General features: G+C 39.3%; 1 protein-coding gene across 1 annotated transcript; it reads right to left on the bottom strand.

The window, feature by feature from the left end:
* Window positions 1-690: 690 nt before the first annotated feature.
* On the bottom strand, window positions 691-13,308 carry LOC142656678 (olfactory receptor 1G1-like). Its single transcript, XM_075831604.1, has 2 exons — window positions 12,413-13,308; window positions 691-790 (listed from the first exon to the last, which is right to left on the bottom strand). The coding sequence occupies exons 1-2, from the start codon at window positions 13,306-13,308 to the stop codon at window positions 691-693; spliced, it is 996 nt and encodes a 331-aa protein (XP_075687719.1).
* Window positions 13,309-19,283: the final 5,975 nt, after the last annotated feature.

Below are 19,283 nucleotides of genomic sequence, written 5' to 3'. Positions count from 1 at the left end.
TTATCACTATGCTTCATGCTTTACTGCTGCCTGCAGACACTCATAATTGAACCACTCTACAGCCCCTCTGCAAACAAACTGCCTTCTGTTACTGCCAAATATTTCACATTGTGACTCATCAGTACAGAGCACCTGCTGCCATTTTTCTGCACCCTAGTTCCTATATTTTCGTACATAGTTGGCCATCGCTTGGCCTTGTTTCCACGTTGAAGGTTTGGCTTTTTGGCTGCAAGTCTTCCATTAAGGCCACTTCTGGCCATACTTCTCTGAACAGTAGATGGGTGTACCTGGGCTCCACTTTTTTTCTGCCAGTTCTCAGTTGATGGCACTCCCGGACATTTTCTGATTTAGAAGGGAAGTAAGCATGATACATTTTCGATCTGCTGCACTAAGTGTTCTAAGAGCATTGTTCTCCTAGAATAGCAATGCATCGGATGGAGCATGCCCTGGTTTTATTTCTATTGATTAGTACGGAATGCGTAACGAAATAAAAAATATTTGCCTCTGTTCGAAATCATAAGCATACGGAGGTGCAGTAGAGGCCCCATGTAGATCCCTATTATCATGCATAGGTGCCCACATATGTGTGTTTGCTTGTGCTCCTCTGTAGTCTTGTGTTTTTCCAGCTCTGTCTTGTATTTCCTCAGTCCTTCTTTGCTTTAGTGTTTGGTTTGGGTTATTTGTTCAGTTTTATCCTGTCTCAAGTTTTCTCTGTTCCTCTTTTTCTGGTTTCATTAGGTTTTGGATCTGTTTAGTTTGGTTTTCTTTGCGTCTGGTTCCTAGCGTTTTCCTGTTGTTGTGTTAGGAACAATGTCTGCAAATTAGGCACACTGTTAGGGATAGATCCAGGGATAAATATAGAGAGATCTAGAGATAGGGTCACCCACTATTCTTTTATTCCTATCATCTGTCTGAAATAATTATTTTATTACCATCCCTTTCTTCAATCCGTGAGTTACAACTTTTTGTATTCCTTTTGCCTGCTAGTATTTTGATACATGCTCCATATTTTCCTTTCCTTCAGCAGTCCGGTTGGCTCACAATTCAGCCCTACTGTAAGTACTGGGAATAACTGTACACCAGAAGACACTGTTTGTTCCTGGGAAAGGGGATTGCTATAGTTGAAGTCTAGTTCTGCTGTCTTGTGGTTAGTCAGGTTCTTTACAGTATGTAGACATTCCATATCCATGATCTGTTTTGTAAATATCCTACATTGAATATTATTTAACTATGTACAAATATCCGCGGGATGGATATGCCCTGAATGTCTGATAGATGTGGGTCCCATCTCTGGAACCCGCACCTATGTCAAGAATGGTGTTACCTCAACCCTGTTCCACCTGATGAAGCAGCCAGGGCATCCAGGCAGATAATGAATGGATTGGTAAGGGTTAGGGACATGTATCTATCAGACACGTTGAGAAGTTGGGAATAGCGCTTTAATCATTGTTTCAAGAAGAGTTCTACAACATTTTCATAAATTTTTTTGGGTTTTAATTCCTCATGAATCACCATTTTTCAATGCGGGAGATTTCTGAAAAAATAAAGAAATCCCTGCACTAACCCCAGCAATGCTGATTGTACATTAGAATTCTGTAGACTGTAGATGAGAGGATTTATCATGGGGGTGATAGTTGAATATACTACATTGAAAACGAGATCCAGAACATCTGAATAAGCTGGTATCAGATATCCTGCTAAGCATGTCCCATAATAAACAGACATGACGGTGACGTGGGATGAGCAGGTGGAGAAGGCCTTTCTTCTACTTTCTTTTGACTTCATTTGGAAGATGACGGAAAAAATTTCAACATAAGAAATAAAAGTGCATATCAATGGAATAAAGGCGAGTAACAACATCTCTATCCCGGTTACTACAAAAAACATTTTTGTGCTTGTACAAGTGATCTTTGTTAGTGACTTAATATCACAGAAGAACTGGTGGATGATGTTGGAGTGACAGGAGGACATATATAAAGCTGATATCATATATAGTAACGCGTTTAACACGGCAGATGCCCAAATCCCAAAAGTTATCAGGGTGCAATTTTTCCGACTCAAGATACGATGATAATGTAAGGGGATGCAGATAGCAACATATCGATCATAAGCCATAACGAACAGTAGAATCTCCTCTGCAGATGCCACAACTATGAAAAAGTACAACTGAGTATAACATTGTGAGAAGGAAACAATATAATTTCCGGACAATAACATGTGCAGTAATTTGGGGACAGTGACCGAGGTATAAAATATGTCTACAATGGACAGATTGCAGATAAAGAGATACATTGGTTTATGTAATTGAACTTCTAGACATATGACTGCGATTATGGAAGAATTGACGAGTACTCCGACCAAATACATCAAGAAAAAAAAAGTAGGAATTAATGGGTTATTCCTCGTCTCTTCAGAAAATGGCAAAATGTAAAAATATTTAACGGACGTCTCATTATTCATTATTATATGATTATTATTCTAGAAAAAAAACATGAAATGTATCAAAGATTTCAGCACAATAAAAATAGAGGAAGAGAGAAAATAAGTGTGCAAAATCAAATTGAGGTGATCAACTGGTCGTCCCTGGTAATCCAGTGCTTATTCCCGGTGATCCAGTTATCTAGTGGCAATCCTTTAGCACTTTTTGGTTACTATCCCGGCTCCAGGCCTATTTTTACTAGGGTTCTAAATCGGCTACAGTTGATTCTGCAGCAGCATCAGCGTTTGCAGGTAAGTCGATCTTACCTGCAAACGCTGATGCTGCTGCAGAATCAACTGTAGCCTCTGGTGCCGATGTGGCCGTCACGATGCAGGACCTGTGAGTGACGTCACAGATCTGCACTGTCAGAAGCTGGGCGTTCTGAAGAGAAGAGGATGTTACTTCTCTTCAGAGCGCCCAGCAAGTGAAAGTAGTAAACACGCCCCGATGTACGCACATAATACACGCCCACTTGGACTTTTACTTTTAAACACACCCACTTGGACTTTTGCAAGCCTCATTTGCATAACTACAAAAATGGTCATAACTTGGCCAAAAATGCTCGTTTTTTAAAAATAAAAACGTTACTGTAATCTACATTGCAGCGCCTATCTGCTGCAATAGCAGATAGGGGTTGCAAAATCTGGTGACAGAGCCTCTTTAAATAAACATAATAATGCATCCGTTTCTCTTCTTATGAAAAAATATTTTTTCGAAGGACCATATTGAATTATAATAAGGTCCATTGTGTTACCTCATGGTTTTGGTCATTTTGAAAGGAAGAATAGTGCTGCATGCAACAATATTTTTTTCTGTCAAATCTGACTCTAGCGAACTCTAATATAAGTTAATGAGGTATGTCGGACGCCTGTGGTATCTGTAGTGCGACAGATCTGGCAGTGCAAATGTGTACATAGACAAACCATAATTGTATATGTAGATATTACACTTTTTAGGGTTTATTGAGATGACAAGAGAAAATTATTTATGTTATTATGAGTTACTGGAATTTACATCAAGGTAAAATTGCGTTTGGCTCTTGGAAATATGTTACTGTTTGTCATGAGACCATAATTCTGACATAAAGTTTTTAACTACAGTAAGTAAAATTTATTTACATTTTTTTAACTAAGACACATTGGATAATAATACTCAGCCATGTGCCTCATTTGAACAAGTACAATGTTTTTAAAGGAGTTCTGCAGGACCTTTGTGCCTGCCATTGTAGCTTAGTCCTATTAGCTTGAATAAGCCGTAATACTCTTTCACTACATAGGGAGAAAAAAGAGAGTGAAGCGTTTCATTTGTGGGGACCTTAGACTGTTCGGGGGGAGTATTGCCGTTTTGCTCACCTTTTTTATTTGCACAGTGAGGCACAACTACTCAGCACTGTTATAGTATTGTTATGGTCAATGTATTACATCCATGAAACTGTCAGCTTCAAGTCATTCCCAGGTCTCCCGAAGAGAGCCGGTAATTGAGTAGGAATAAATAGGTTTAAAAACTAGTAGTTACTCTGAGGTTCACTGTGGCGCTGATCCTCAGGGAAAAAATGCAAAGGCTCATTTGTGCTTTGTGTGTAAAAAAAATTTATCAAACAAAAAGTTAACGCAGTGCACAATATTACGCGTTTCGAGCCTGTTGGGCTCTTAATCAGATACAAACACTTTCAGAACTACATTTTGGCAGTAGGTGAATTACAGATCTGTTTTTTATAAGATACACTATTAGATCAGCGTGAGTTGTTTGAAAGTGTTTGTATCTGATGAAGAGCCCAGTTCGGGCTCGAAACGCGTAATCTTGTGCACTGCAGTTACTTTTTATGTAATAAAACTCTGTTACACAAAAAGAGCCTTTGCATTTTGCCCTAAGGATCATCACAGAGAGTCTCAGAGTAACTAATCGTGTTTAAACCCTTTTATCCCTTTTTATTCCTAAGCTGTAATACCAGGCACAGTCACAACACTCACGATCTCATATTGATCGCCTATTCTGAGAATAAGCCATTCATTTTGAAGTCCTAGAGAACCCCTTTAATGCATACTTTTGTGTTCAGCAAAAATATAAGTCTTGTAGTCAATACAATTTATTATAATTTTTTTTATAGAAACACAAATTTATATCGTTTGAGTTTTCTTTAATAAAATGATATATTTGGGCTTATCTAGCTCAACAATATTACCAAATACCAAAAGTGTTTCTAATGAGTGGCAAAATTAAATCTTTTGTTTCTTATTCAGTAGAGAGTAAAGATGAATTTGAGCGTGATGTTACAATTATTCCCCTGAAATTCCCTTTTCAGCTCGGCTGATATCCTTTCTCTATCCATTTGGGAAGCTTTCAGCTCAAAATCTCTGCACAGTCATAGGCAAAAAACCAACAACTAAAACTTCCTCAGTTTTCAGCGTAGATTTAATTTAATTACATTTTTATAATTAGGACAATATCCTAAGAACACATTACTGCAGACATGAGAGGCTGCTGTGTATATATAAAATGTTTGCTTTATAGTTAAAATATAGTTTTAAAAATACAAATAATACCGAAATTCTAATACTCTGTATTAATATTTGCTAAACGTTTAATATAAATGATTTATTACTAGAATTTTTATTTTCAGTAAGAAATTAATTATCTGACCCATGAAGTATAAAAGTTTCTAAAAATGTAATTAGCAATAAAAATTTCAATATCTGGTTGACTTACCAGTACAGTAACACAAGGATATTTCTCATATAAAATTCTTTACTGGAGGTAAAAGGAGCTGTGTAGAAGATTTATAGTGTGCTGGGATAATACGGCCTGATGATTATAGACAATAAATTACCCATGAGGGGAAAAAAATAATGATCACATAACAGAATTCATGTCTCTTGGGTCTTGACATAATATTTTACTAAGATCTAACTTCTAAGATTTTGTTTTACAGTCCATAAAGAGCTTTTTGTAAATGGACTCTCAAATTTGTGTCTCATGCACAGAGCAGAACATAAGTGCTCTAAGCAGTGGCCGATAAAGGGTACCATTGGCCCCGCCACTTTTTCAAGTCTGCCCCCCCCCCAACTCTGAAGACAGAACAATATAGACGCTGTACCGTATATATTTGCAGATTTCTGTTTAGTCAGCCACAGTTTTGAATTTGCTGTAAAAGCAGGATGAGCCATACAGAAGAGAAAAAGCAGAATACTTTAAAACCCTATAGAGGTCAGGAGCTTTATAAATTTTTTATGTTTACATGAATGGAGTGGTGTGTGAAGGATTATTTTTTTGCAGGAGGAGTTGTAGTTTTTATTGGCACCATTTAAAGCATCATATAATGGGTGAATTGGGAAAAACTGAGATTCCTCCGTGGTTTTTTGTGTTTAGTTTTTACTGTATATATTTACCTTCTCTTAAAGAGGCTCTGTCACCAGATTTTGCAACCCCTATCTGCTATTGCATGTGATCGGCGCTGCAATGTAGATTACAGTAACGTTTTTATTTTTAAAAAACGAGCATTTTTGGCCAAGCTATGACCATTTTTGTATTTATGCAAATGAGGCTTGCAAAAGTCCAAGTGGGCGTGTTTAAAGTAAAAGTCCAAGTGGGCGTGTATTATGTGCGTACATCGGGGCGTTTTTACAACTTTTACTAGCTGGGCGTTCTGACGAGAAGTATCATCCACTTCTCTTCAGAACGCCCAGCTTCTGGCAGTGCAGACACACAGCGTGTTCTCGAGAGATCACACTGTGACGTCACTCACTTCCTGCCCCAGGTCCTGCATCGTGTCGGCCACATCGACTTAACTGCAAACGCCGATGCTGCTGCAGAATCAACTGTAGCCTCTGGTGCCGATGTGTCCTCGCTCGTCCGACACGATGCAGGACCTGTGAGTGATGTCACAGCGTGATCTCTCGAGAACACGCAGTGTCTGCACTGCCAGAAGCTGGGCGTTCTGAAGAGAAGTGGATGATACTTCTCATCAGAACGCCCAGCTAGTAAAAGTAGTAAACACGCCCCGATGTACGCACATAATACACGCCCAGTTGGACTTTTACTTTAAACATGCCCACTTGGACTTTTGCAAGCCTCATTTGCATAAATACAAAAATGGTCATAACTTGGCCAAAAATGCTCGTTTTTTAAAAATAAAAACGTTACTGTAATCTACATTGCAGCGCCGATCTGCTGCAATAGCAGATAGGGGTTGCAAAATCTGGTGACAGAGCCTCTTTAAGGTGAAAGTAGATTTAACATCTACTTTTACCTTAAGATATGGTAAATATATGCAGCCCCAGAACCAAGCTAAGTACAAATATACAGACCCAGAACCATGCTCAGTACATAAATACATCACCAGAACAAAGCTGAACACAAATATACAGACCCAGAACCACGCTCATTACATATATAGCCCAAGAGCCAAGCTTTGTTCAGGTGATGTATTTATGTACTGAGCATGGTTCTGTATATTTGTATATATATATATATATATATATATATATATATATGAACTGAGCTGGGTACAGCCCCAGAATTAAGATCAGTACATATATACAGCACCAGAACAAAGCTCAGTACATAAATACAGTGCCAGAACAAAGCTCAGTACATATATATATATAGCACCAGAACAAAGCTTAGTACATATATACAGCACCGGAATCAAGCTCAGTACAGATACATAAATCCAGAACCGCGCTCAGTGTCACGTAGGGTTCGTGAACCTACTGGGCCATACCGCCTTGGCAGTATGGCAGCTGGCCAAGAGGGCGCAGGTCAGAGTCTATAGTTCATATAGGGTATCTGTGCCAGCTCGGACAGTAGCAAGGCAGGCTTGGCAGGAACTAGGCAGCAGGTCGACGTCAGGCGTGGAGAAGCAGGACAGGCGTAGTTTACAGCACAGCACGGCTACAGCTCAGCACGGCACTAGATCAGGATACAGGTTACATGATGCAGGAACAGGGAACACTGGGAGAAGGAAACACTAGGGGACCATTTGCAAGACAAACTTGGAATACGACAACAACGCTCAGGCGTGGGAGGATGGCGCTGGGACCTTCTTATAGCAATTAGCTCAATCTCCAACATGCGTGCACTCTGGCTTCTTAAGTCTGGACTGAGCTTGTGAGCACACCCTGGTGGTCACTGTGGAGCAGGACGGCCGTATGTGCAGACATCTCTTGAGAGATGGGCGTCGACTGGATGGAAGGAGTTTCTGGTCAGCGACCACGGACGTTACACTCAGCACATAAATACAGCGCAAGAACCAAGCTCAATAAATTTATACAGCAGCAGAACCAAGCTCAATACATAAATACAGCACTAGAAACAGGCTCAGTACATATATACAGCACCAGAACAAGCACAGTACATAAATACAGAACCAGAACCAAGCTCAGTACATCAATACAGCACCAGAACCAAGCTCAGTACATATATACCGCACCAGAACTGAGCTCAGTACATAAATACAGCACCAGAACAAATACAGTTCAGTATAGAGATCATTTACAAATTCAGTTTAACCCCTGCCGTATAAATTTGTATGACATAAAATGACAGCTCTAAGTATAGTCTGAACAATGGTTAGGATATGCTGGGAGTTGCTGTTTAACAAAAAAGAATGCTACCATCCATCATCTCACTGCAGATCATACAGTGACTACAGTACTGATAAGTTACAGGGAGAATAAACATTTACATTGAGTGACTCACAGGTGATGTCTCAGATTCTTTTTCGTTCTTTTTCTCTTTTCTTCTTTATTCGGTCCAGACCTCTATGATGACTTCTCCCGGGCACGGCCCATTTCTACAGTTTGCAGCTCAGATGTCTTCGGCTCCTCACTTTTCCAACATTTCCACACCTATAAATGAAGATAAACTTCTAATTATGCCACACTCTATGCTTCGTTCTAAATATAATAGTATCATACACTGTGCCCCTGAATATAATAGTATCGTACACTGTGCCCCTGAATATAATAGTATTATACACTGTGCCCCTGAATATAAAACTACCATACACTGCACCCCTGAATATAATAATACTATACACTACACCCCTGAATATAATAGTATTATACACTGTGCCCGTGAATTAAATTGTGTCAAACACTGTAAAGTAAAACACCACACACTAACAATACCCCCTGTAGATAGCGCCAGTCACAATGCCCCCTGTAGATAGTACCAGTTACAATGCGCTCTGTAGATAATGCCCCCTGTAGATGGTGCCAGTCACAATGCCCCCTTTAGATAGCGCCAGTCACAATGCCCCCTGTAGATAGTGCCAGTCATAATGCCCTCTGTAGATAATGGCCCCTGTGGATAGCGCCAGTTACAATGCACTCTGTACTTAATGCCCCTTGTAGATGGGGCCAGTCAAAATGCCCCATGTAGATAGTGCCCATTACAATGCCCTCTGTAGATAACACCCCTTGTAGATAGTGCCAGTCATAAAGTCCCCTGTAGATAGCGCCAGTTACAATACACCCTGTAGATAATGCCCCCTGTAGATATTGCCCCCAACACTGCTCAGAAAAAAACCCACATTCTCACCTGTCCCCGTTCCTGCATCGTCCTCCGACAATGCAGGACTGGTCAGAGGCCAGAATACGTCATCCTACGAAATGGCGCAGTCGGCATGATGACGTCATTGCACCGACTGAGTCACTAGTAAAGCGCCGAATGGGAGGAAGGAAACGGATAGTTCCCTGTCTCACCAGTGCTAAAGTAAGCAATTGTATCCGCATCCTAAGGACGTGGATACAATTGTGTGAGAGGTCCCGCATCACCTCGTTTCTCTGAACCGGCTGTAATTTTAACAGCCAGTGTGGGAGAACCAGGGTGAACTGGGCCCCATTCCAGCCTCAGGCCCCTGCCCAGATTGCCCTCATTATAATCCGCCCCTGGTTTTAAGGGCATTGTTTCCCTAGAATAGCAATGCATCCAATGGAGCATTCACTTATTTTATTTCTGCAGATTAGTACGGAATATGTCATGAAAAAAACCCACTATTTGCCTCTGTTTGAAATCATAAGCATACAGAGGTACAGTAAAAGCCCCATGTGGAGCCCTATTATGGTGCATAGGTGCCCACATATGTGTGTTTGCTTGTGTTTCCCTGTAGTCTTGTGTTTTTCCAGCTGTGTCTTGTATTTCCTCAGTCCTTGTTTGCTTTAGTGTTTGGTCTTGTTTAGATGTTCAGTTTTATCCTGTCTCAATTGTTCTGTGTTCTGCTTTGCCTGGTTTCATAGGGTTTTGGATCTATTTAATTTGGTTTTAATTGCCTCTGGTTCCTAGTGTTATCCTAATGTTGTGTTAGAGACAGTGTCTGAAAATGAAGCACAGTGTTTGGTACAGTGAGGGTTAATGGTATCTGGTGTTATTGTCTGTGCTTAGGGATAAAGCTAGGGATAAATATAGAGAAAACTGAAGTTAGGGTCACCCATCATCCTTTTGTTCTCATCATATGACTAACATCAATATCTTGTTACCATTCCCATCTTCAATCCGATAGTTTCAGCTTCTTGAATTCCTGTTTCCTGACAGTATTGTGATACTTGATCCATATTTTCCTTTCTTTTGACAGTCGGGTTGGCTCACAATTCGGCCCTACTATAAATACTGGGGATAACTGAATACCAGGAGACACTGTTAGCCCCTGGGAAAGGGGATTGCAATAGGTGTAGCCTAGTTCTGCTGTCTTGTGGTTAGTCGGCATCTCTAGAGTATGTAGACATTCCATTCCCATGATCTGCTTTGAGTTTTGAATGCCACAGAAAGCCTAAGATACGGTGGAAATATTAGTAAGGCTATGTTCACATCTGCCTCAGGGGCTCCATTACAGATTTCCTCAAATCTGACAGGAAAAATGGCGCTGCATGCTCCCCATTGTAAGCCAGTAGGATTCATTGTGTCCCTTTATTACAGAAATCATGATGCAGATGTGAACAGAGCCTAACTGTGAAAGAGCGGAGCATTGGGTGGACGTTGGGGTTTCAGTATTTTTGTATCACATAGCACTGCCCACAAAAACTACAGAAACCCCAACAGTACTCCAAGCGCAGATGTGAAGAGAGACTTATTTTTGGAACAATGCATTTAAAACTATAACATGTCTGATACACACCTGGTGTTATACCTTGTGAATATCCTACACTGAATATTATTTAACTATGAACAAATAAGGACCATAATACTTACATTTTGTCAGATATTTAGAGAGAGACATAAGACTGTGACTCACAATAGAGACCAGGACTGGTGTGAGTTACATAATCTGGGTACAACATTGAGGTACATGTTGGTGCTGCATAAATAGCAAAAACAAGCAAATGATTGATTAACAGACGACTCCAGACGTGGAGGAAAAAATCCACTGCAGATTTTGGTGGGAATCAGTGGCAAAATAGCTGCATTTCTTCTTGTCAAATCTGATGGAATCTGTGATGAATCCTACAAAGTAAACCGCCGACATAGATGTGAACAGAGTTTCAGAGCAAGTTTTATGGGGAGTTTGTGTTTTCCTATAGAAACCTATCTAGGAATAAACAAATCCCCCCAATCCCAGTAAAGAACTGTCTGGTGAGCTAGTGGTGCTTTTTAGAACTGCACTACTGTTACTCTTGATGGCTTGTGGCCATTAAAACCTTCCACAGGCAATAAAAAAAACAACTTTTAACTGATGTTTTTGTTAAAATTCCTTTCCTACATGCTCCGTGCATACAGATATTTTCTGTAAACCTTTTTCCCTGACATTTACTATAAGGAAATATTATATTAACCCCATAGACACTGTGCTGGTTAACTAAACTGTATTGTGGTAGGATTGAAAGAATCTGGTCCAACATCTTTAAAGGAGACCTACCAGGACAAAATTTAATAAAGCCCTTTAAAGGGGGGTAAGTTTTTTTAAAATTATTATAAATTAGGTTAAAATTACTTGTCGTTAACCATTTAGCGCCATGCCCTGTACACTTATGGAGCTGGAAGCCTGCTAAAGGACCAATTAAATTTGTGAAAGAATGGCTCTTGGGAACCTGCTTCATATATTTCACCACACAAATTTTTGCAACTTACAGTAAAGCACATGTAATTCACTAAGCGTACCTCTATCGGTAGGATATTATTTAAATATAGTAACTTGGTAGAACATTCATTTTGATGGTCAAGTCATCCTGAACCTGGCAAATGTTATAGTAATTAGCTTTATAGAGGGAGTTCGCTGAGGGCTCAGGTATATCAGAGCTGTATCTAGTTTTTCCTTTCACCTAGGGCTGCCCTAGCCCTGTATCTAAATACCCTGTCCAAGTCCTACCCCCCTAGGCTCCCAGCACTCAGTAGCCCCCACCACAGCTATGCTCCTGGGTGTATACAAATCTATAGTTAATTTGTGAACCACATATTTCCAAAAAGCACTTGTGGGGGAGAATTATCTGTCTGAATTTTGTGCCAAGATCTGCACTGCACAGTCCCACAGTCCTGCTCATCCGGGGGGGTGATGGGAAGAGCAGCAAGTCAAGAGCATGAAGAGGAAATGAAGGGGGATCGGTGGGACTAGTTAAGGATACCCACCAGCTATTCCCAATGCAGACATTCATGGCACATATCCGCGGGATATCCATCTGATAGATGTGGGTCCCATCTCTGGGACCCACATCTATATCAAGAATGAGGTTACCCCAACCCTGTGCCACCTAATGAAGTGGCTATGACATCCAGGCAGATAATGAATGGAAAGGGAGGGGAGAGGGAACCGTGTCTATCAGACATTTATGGCACATCCTGTGGCTATGCTATAAATGTCTAAATTGGCAATAACCCTTTAGTCATTGTACCAAGAAGAATTCTGCAACTTTCCGATAGATTGTTTGATTTAATTCCTCATGAATCACTATTTCTTAAAAGAGTTTCTCTGAAAAAAAAAAAAAAAAAACTCTCTTCACTAACCCCAGCAATGCCAATTGTACATTAGAATTCTGTAGACTGTAGATGAGAGGATTTATCATCGGGGTGATAGTTGCATATACTACATAAAAAACAAAATCGAGAACATCCGAATAAGCTGGTATCAGATATCCTGTTAAGCCTGACCCATAATAAACAGACATGACGGTGACGTGGGACGAGCAGGTGGAGAAGGCCTTTCTTCTACTTTCTTTTGACTTCATCTTGAAGATGACTGAAAAAATTTTAAAATAAGAAACAAAAGTGAACATAGACGGAACAAAGCCAAATAACAAAATCACTATCCCGGTTACTACAAAAAACATTCGCGTGGTTGTACAATTGATCTTTGTTAGTGACTTAATATCACAGAAGAACTGGTGGATGATGTTGGAGTGACAGGAGGACATATTTAAAGCTGATATAATATATAGTAACGCGTTTAACACGGCAGATGCCCAAATCCCAAAAGTTATCAGAGTGCAATTTCTCCGACTCAAGATACGATGATAATATAAAGGGATGCAGATAGCAACATATCGATCATAAGCCATAATGAACAGGAGAATATCCTCTGCAGATGCCACAACTATGAAAAAGTACAACTGAGTATAACATTGTGAGAAGGAAACAATATAATTTCCGGACAATAACATGTGCAGTAATTTAGGGACCGTGACCGAGGTATAAAATATGTCTACAATGGACAGATTACAGATAAAGAGATACATTGGTTTATGTAATTGAACTTCCAGACATATGACTGCGATTATGGAAGAATTGACGAGTACTCCGACCACATATATCAAGAAAAAAAAAGTGGAAATTAATGGGTTATTCTTCGTCTCTTCAGAAAATGGCAAAATGTAAAAATATTTAACGGACGTTTCATTCTTCATTATTATTTGATTATTATTCTAGAAAAACATTAAATGTATCAAAGATTTCAGCACGATGAAAATAGCGGAAGAAAGAATGTAAGTGTGTAAAATCGAATCGAGGTGATCAACTGATCATCTCTGGTGATCCAGTGGTTATTCCTGGTGATCCAGTCATCTAGTGGCAATCCTTTAGGGCTTTTTGGTTACTATCCCGGCTCCAGGCTTATTTGTTCTAAGGTTGTAACTATGTTATTATGTGTTTTCTGCCATTCTCCTACTTATATAAACATAATACTGCGTCAGTTTCTCTTCTTTTGAAAATATTTTTATAACGGAAACCATAAAGCATCGCCAAATCCACCACACGTCAGATACCAGCAGCGCTTGACGGATCCCATTCAATTATACTGAGGTCCGTTGTGTTAATGGGGTATGTCGGGCGCCTGTGGTTTCTGTAGTGCGACCGATCTGGCAGTGCAGATGTGTACATAGACAAACTATAATTATATATGTAAATATTACATTATTTTAAGGGTTTATTGAGATGACGAGAGAAAATTATTGATGTTATTATTAGTCTCTGGAACTTACATCAAGGTAACATTGTGTTTAGCTCTTGGAAATATGTTACTGTTTGTCATGAGACCATAATTCTGACATATTTCTTTTTAACTAAGACACATCGGATGATAATACACAGCAAGTACAATACTTTTAAAGAGATTCTCCAGGACTACAAAGTTCATGGCTTATCCTTGGATTGGCCATCAATATCAGATCGGTGGGGGTCCGAATCTCAGCAACCCCGCCGATCATCTGATTGAAGGGGCACCTGTACTCCAGCGAGCACTGAATCCCCTTTATTATTTACAGGGCACAGCTCCGTACCTTTGTGCACGGCATTGTAGCTTAGTCCCATTAACTAGAATAAGGCTGAGCTGTAATACTGATGTCATATTGATCGCCATTTATTTCGTAATCCTAGAGAACCCCTAAAATACATATATTTTTTTACAGCTAATCTATATCTTGTAATGAATACAAATTATTAAAAAAAAACTAATAATAAAAGCACAAATTCAGGCAGTTTGAGTTCTCTTTAATAAAGTACATATTTATGGCTTATCTAGCTCAATAACACTACCAAATACCAAAGTGTTTTTAGAGGATGGCAAAATTAAATCTTTTGTCTTTGCAATTTACTACAGTGCAGAGGACTAAATCTGAGCGTGATGTTATAATTACCCCCCTCATGCATTTTTCAGCTTGGCTGATATCCATTCCCTATCCATTTGGGATACTTTCAGCTCAAAATCTCTGCACAGTTATAGGCAGAAAATTGTGAAAGACACAAAACTAAAGTTTAGTTATGGAGATATTATTTTCAGTAAAATTGCTTTCCAAATATGTTAGGTGTTAATTTTAGGCATAGATTTAATTTAATTACTTTTTAGAATTATGACAATATCCCATGAGACATCACTGCTGACATGAGAGGCTGTTGTGTATATATAAAATTTTTGCGTTATAGTTAAAATATATTTAAAAAAAACCAATACAAATAATAAAATAAAAAAACACACTAAATTAACCAATAAAGTAAGTGTTTACAACATAACCAATTATAAAACACTTAGTTTAATAAAAATAATTTCTTACTAGAATTTTTTTTCAGTAAATTAATTATCTGACATGTAGTATAATAGTTTCTAAAAATTGAATTTACAATAAAATTGTCAATGTGTGGTTGACTTACCAGTATAGTAACACAAGCCTTCTTCTAATGTCAAATTCTTGACTGGAGGGAGAAGTAGCTGTGTAGAAGATTTATATTGTGCTGGGACAATACGGCCTGATGATCATTAACATTAAATTACCCATGAGGAAAATGTTTATGATTACAGAATTCATGTCTCTTGGGTCTTGACATAATATTTTGCTAAGATCTAACTTCCAAGATTTTGTTGTACATTCTATAAAGAACTTTTTTCAAATCGACTTCTAGATTTGTGTCTCATACACAAATCAGAATATGAGTGTTCTAAGAGCATTGTTCCCCTAGAATAGCAATGCGTCCAAGGGATCATGCCCTTGATTTTTCTCTGTTGATTAATATGGAATACGTCATGAAAAAACACTATATCCCTCTATTTGAAATTTATATAGAGGTGCAGTAGGGGCTCCATGTCGAGCCCTAATATGGTGCATAGGTGCCCACATTTGTGTGTTTGCTTGTGTTTTTCCAGCTCTGTCATGTATTTCCTCAGTCCTTGTTTGCTTTAGTGTTTGGTCTTGTTTAGCTGTTCAGTTTCATCCTGCCTCAATTGTTTTCTGTTCTTCTTTGGATGATTTCATTGAGTTTTGGATCTGTTTAGTTTGGTTTTCATTGCCCTTGGTTCCTAGTGTTTTCCTGGTCTTGTATTAGGGACAGTGTCTGCAAATTAGGCACACTGGTACAGTGAGGGTTTGTGGTGTCTGGTGTTAGTGTCAGTGCTTAGGGATAGCTCCAGGGATAAATATAGGGAGAGCTAGAGTTAGGGTCATCCATTATCCTTTTATTCCTATAATCCGTCTGAAATCATTATCTAATTACCATCCCTGTCTTCAATCCGTGAATTCCAGCATCTTGTATTTCAGTTGCTAGTCCGTCATCCTGGAGTAGCGCTGAGTCGCTGTGTTAAAGGACCTGCGGCCGGAAGTGACAACACAGCGTAATCTCGCGATTGAAGCTGAGGTCACTCTGGGCTGGGAAGAGAAGAACTGTATGACTCTCATTGGGCAGCGTCATACAGAAAACATTACACCGCCCAGAGAGAAAAGAGTTACCTCCCATTTGGCAAGTATAGCCAAATTAGCATATTTAGAAAAATGCTCATAACTTTGCAAATAATAAACGTTTTGAACTACAATTTACACAGTAGTTATCAGCATCATAGCGCCTATAAAAAGAGTTAGGAGATAGGGCATTAATAAACTAGGGACAAATCCTCTTTAATTATGTACAAATAAGGACGATATTACTTACATTTTGTCAGATATTGAGAGAGAGAGACATTAGAGCGGGACATACAATAGGCACAAGGACTGGTGTGAGTTACATAATCTGGGCACAACATTGAGGCATATGTTGGTGCTACATAAATAACAAATGATTGATAAACAGACGACTCCAGACGTGGAGGAAAAAATCCACTGCAGATTTTGATGTGAATCAGTTGAAAAAATCTGCAAGTCTTCCTCTCAAATCTGATGGGATCTGTGAGGCAGTCTACAAACTAAACCTCCGACATAGATGTGAACAGATTTTCAACCTTCCACAGGCAATAAAACACTACAGTATTTTATTTTCAGCTGATGTTTCTCTTGAAATCCCTTTCCTATATGCTCTGTGCATGGAGATATTTTCTATAAACATCTCCATCTGATATTTAATGCAAGAAAATATTATATTAACCCCCTGAAAAATGTGCTGATTTTCTAAACTGTATTGCGGTAGGATTCATAAAATCTGGTCCAACATCCATAAAGAAGATCTACCAGTAGAAAATGTAATAAAGCCCTTTAAAGGGGTTATCCGGGGGTAATGTTCTTATGGTCTTTTTTAATTAGGTAAAAATTAGGCCTAAATTACTTGCCTTTAACCATTTGGCACCATGCCCTGTACACTTATGGTGTTGGAAATCTTCTGTGCATGTCACTTCTTGGTACGTAATTGGAGCCATTTTTCATTGACTCCAATGAAAACCAGCTCCAATTACGTCCGTAAAAGACGCCGCGAAAAACGCGTGCACTTATCAAAACGTCTGAAATTCAGGAACTGTTTTCGCCTTAAAACAGCTCCGTAATTTCAGACGTAATTGCCATTGCCATGTGAACATACCCTAATAGTTGTTGTTTTTTATCACTATGCTTCATGCTTTACTGCTGACTGCAGACACTCATAATTGTATCACTCTACAGCCCCTCAGCAAACAAACTGCCCTGTGTTACAGCCAAAAATGTCACATTTTGACTCATCAGTAAGAGTACCTGCTGCCATTTTTCTGCACCCTAGTTCCTATGATTGTCCATCGCTTGGCCTTGTTTCCACATTGAAGGTTAGGCTTTTTGGCTGCAATTCTTCCATTAAGGCCACTTCTGGCCATACTTCTCTGATCAGTAGATGGGTATACCTGGGCCCCACTATTTTCTGCCAGTTCTCAGTTCATGGCACTCCCCGACATCTTCCAATTTCAAAGGGAAGTAAGCATGATCTTGAAACCCCAGTCTGCTTTGAAATGTTTCCATGGTAGAGACCTTGCTGATGCAGTATAACTACCTTGTGTCTTGTTGTTATGCTCAGTCTTGCCATGGTGGACCTGTGGCATGAAACAGTCTTCCACAACCTCACCTTTGTAGCAGAGTTTGGCTGTTCCTCATCCAGTTTTAAGCCTCCTACACAGCTGTTTCTGTTACAGTTAATGACTGTGTTTCAACCTCCATATGGAAATGATGATCATTATCACCTGTTTGGTATAATTGGTTAATCATATAGCTGACTATAATCCTAAAAAATCCATGACTTTGTGCAAGTGTACCTAGAAGAATTGATGCTGTTTTGAAGGCAAAGGGTGGTGACACCAAATATTGATTTGATTTAGATTTATCTTTTGTTCATTCACGTTGCATTTTGTTAATTGATAAAAAAAACTATTAACACTTCTATTTTTGAAAGCATTCTTACAATGCAGCATTCTTTCACAACTGCCTAAAACTTTTGCACAGCACTGTATATCAGAGTCGTATCTAGGTTTTTCTTCATCAGAGCAAAGGTTCAGTTTGCTGTCCTCACCCTGTGTCTAAGTACCCTGTACAAGGCAAAGTGGCTTGTTGGCACTCCCATAGGCTGCCAGCACCTACTAGCTCTCCCTTGTTATGCTCCTGAGTATCTACAACTCTATGACCAATATGTTGACTACATTTTTCCCAAACACAAGTTTCTGAAAATAAAAAAAAGCACTTGGGGGAGAAGTACCTGTCTTTGTTTAGTCTCAAGATCTGCACTACACAATCACACAGTGCTGCCCATCGGGAGGGATAATGGTTAGAGAAGAAAGCTAAGAGAATAAAGATGCAGAGAGAGTTAAAAAACACACGGCGCCAACATGGCACAGGTCACAAATTGTAAGGGTGAGCAAGAAATATGAATTAATAACTGCTCACCTATTGAAGTTGTGCTGCAACAAGCACAACAATGGTAAGGACGTATAGGATGAAGCTGCAGCTGGGTTCAGAAGACCGGCTGCCTTGACAGGGGAACCGCTGGATGAGGATATAGGTATATGCAAAAAGTTTGAACCTCAAACTTTTTGCATGTACCTATATCAAAGAGAATAGAGAGGATTGAAGGGAGATCGATGGGACTATTTATTTAAATAAGGATTAAAGGGTAATTCCCAACCCAGACATTTATGGCATATTTGCAGGATATTCCATAAATGTCTGATAGATGTGGGTCACACTGTATATGAGAGGATTTATCATGGGGGTGATAGTTGTATACACTACATTGAAAACGAAATCCAGAACATCCCAATAAGCTGGTATCAGATATTCTGCTAAGCCTGACACATAGTAAACAGAGATGACGGTGACGTGGGACGAGCAGGTGGAGAAGGCCTTTTTCTGCTTTCCTTTCCAGAGAAAATTTCAACAAGAAATAAAAGTGCACATAAATGGAACAAAGGAAAATAACAAAATCTCTATCCCGGTTACTGCAAAAATATTTTTGTGCTTGCACAATTGATCTTTGTTAGTGACACATCACAGAAGAACTGGTGGAGTGACAGGAGTACATGTATAAAGCTGATATCATATACAGTAACGCATTTAACACGGCTGATGCCCAAATCCCAAAAGTTATCAGGGTGCAAGATACGATAATAAGATAAAGGTATGCAGATAGCAACATATCGATCATAAGCCATAATAAATAAGAGTTTCCTCTGCCGTCG

The sequence above is a fragment of the Rhinoderma darwinii genome, chromosome 6 (assembly GCF_050947455.1).
Source record: "Rhinoderma darwinii isolate aRhiDar2 chromosome 6, aRhiDar2.hap1, whole genome shotgun sequence".
NCBI classification, from domain to species: Eukaryota; Metazoa; Chordata; class Amphibia; order Anura; family Rhinodermatidae; genus Rhinoderma; species Rhinoderma darwinii.
This window is presented reverse-complemented; position numbering and strand designations above follow the sequence as displayed.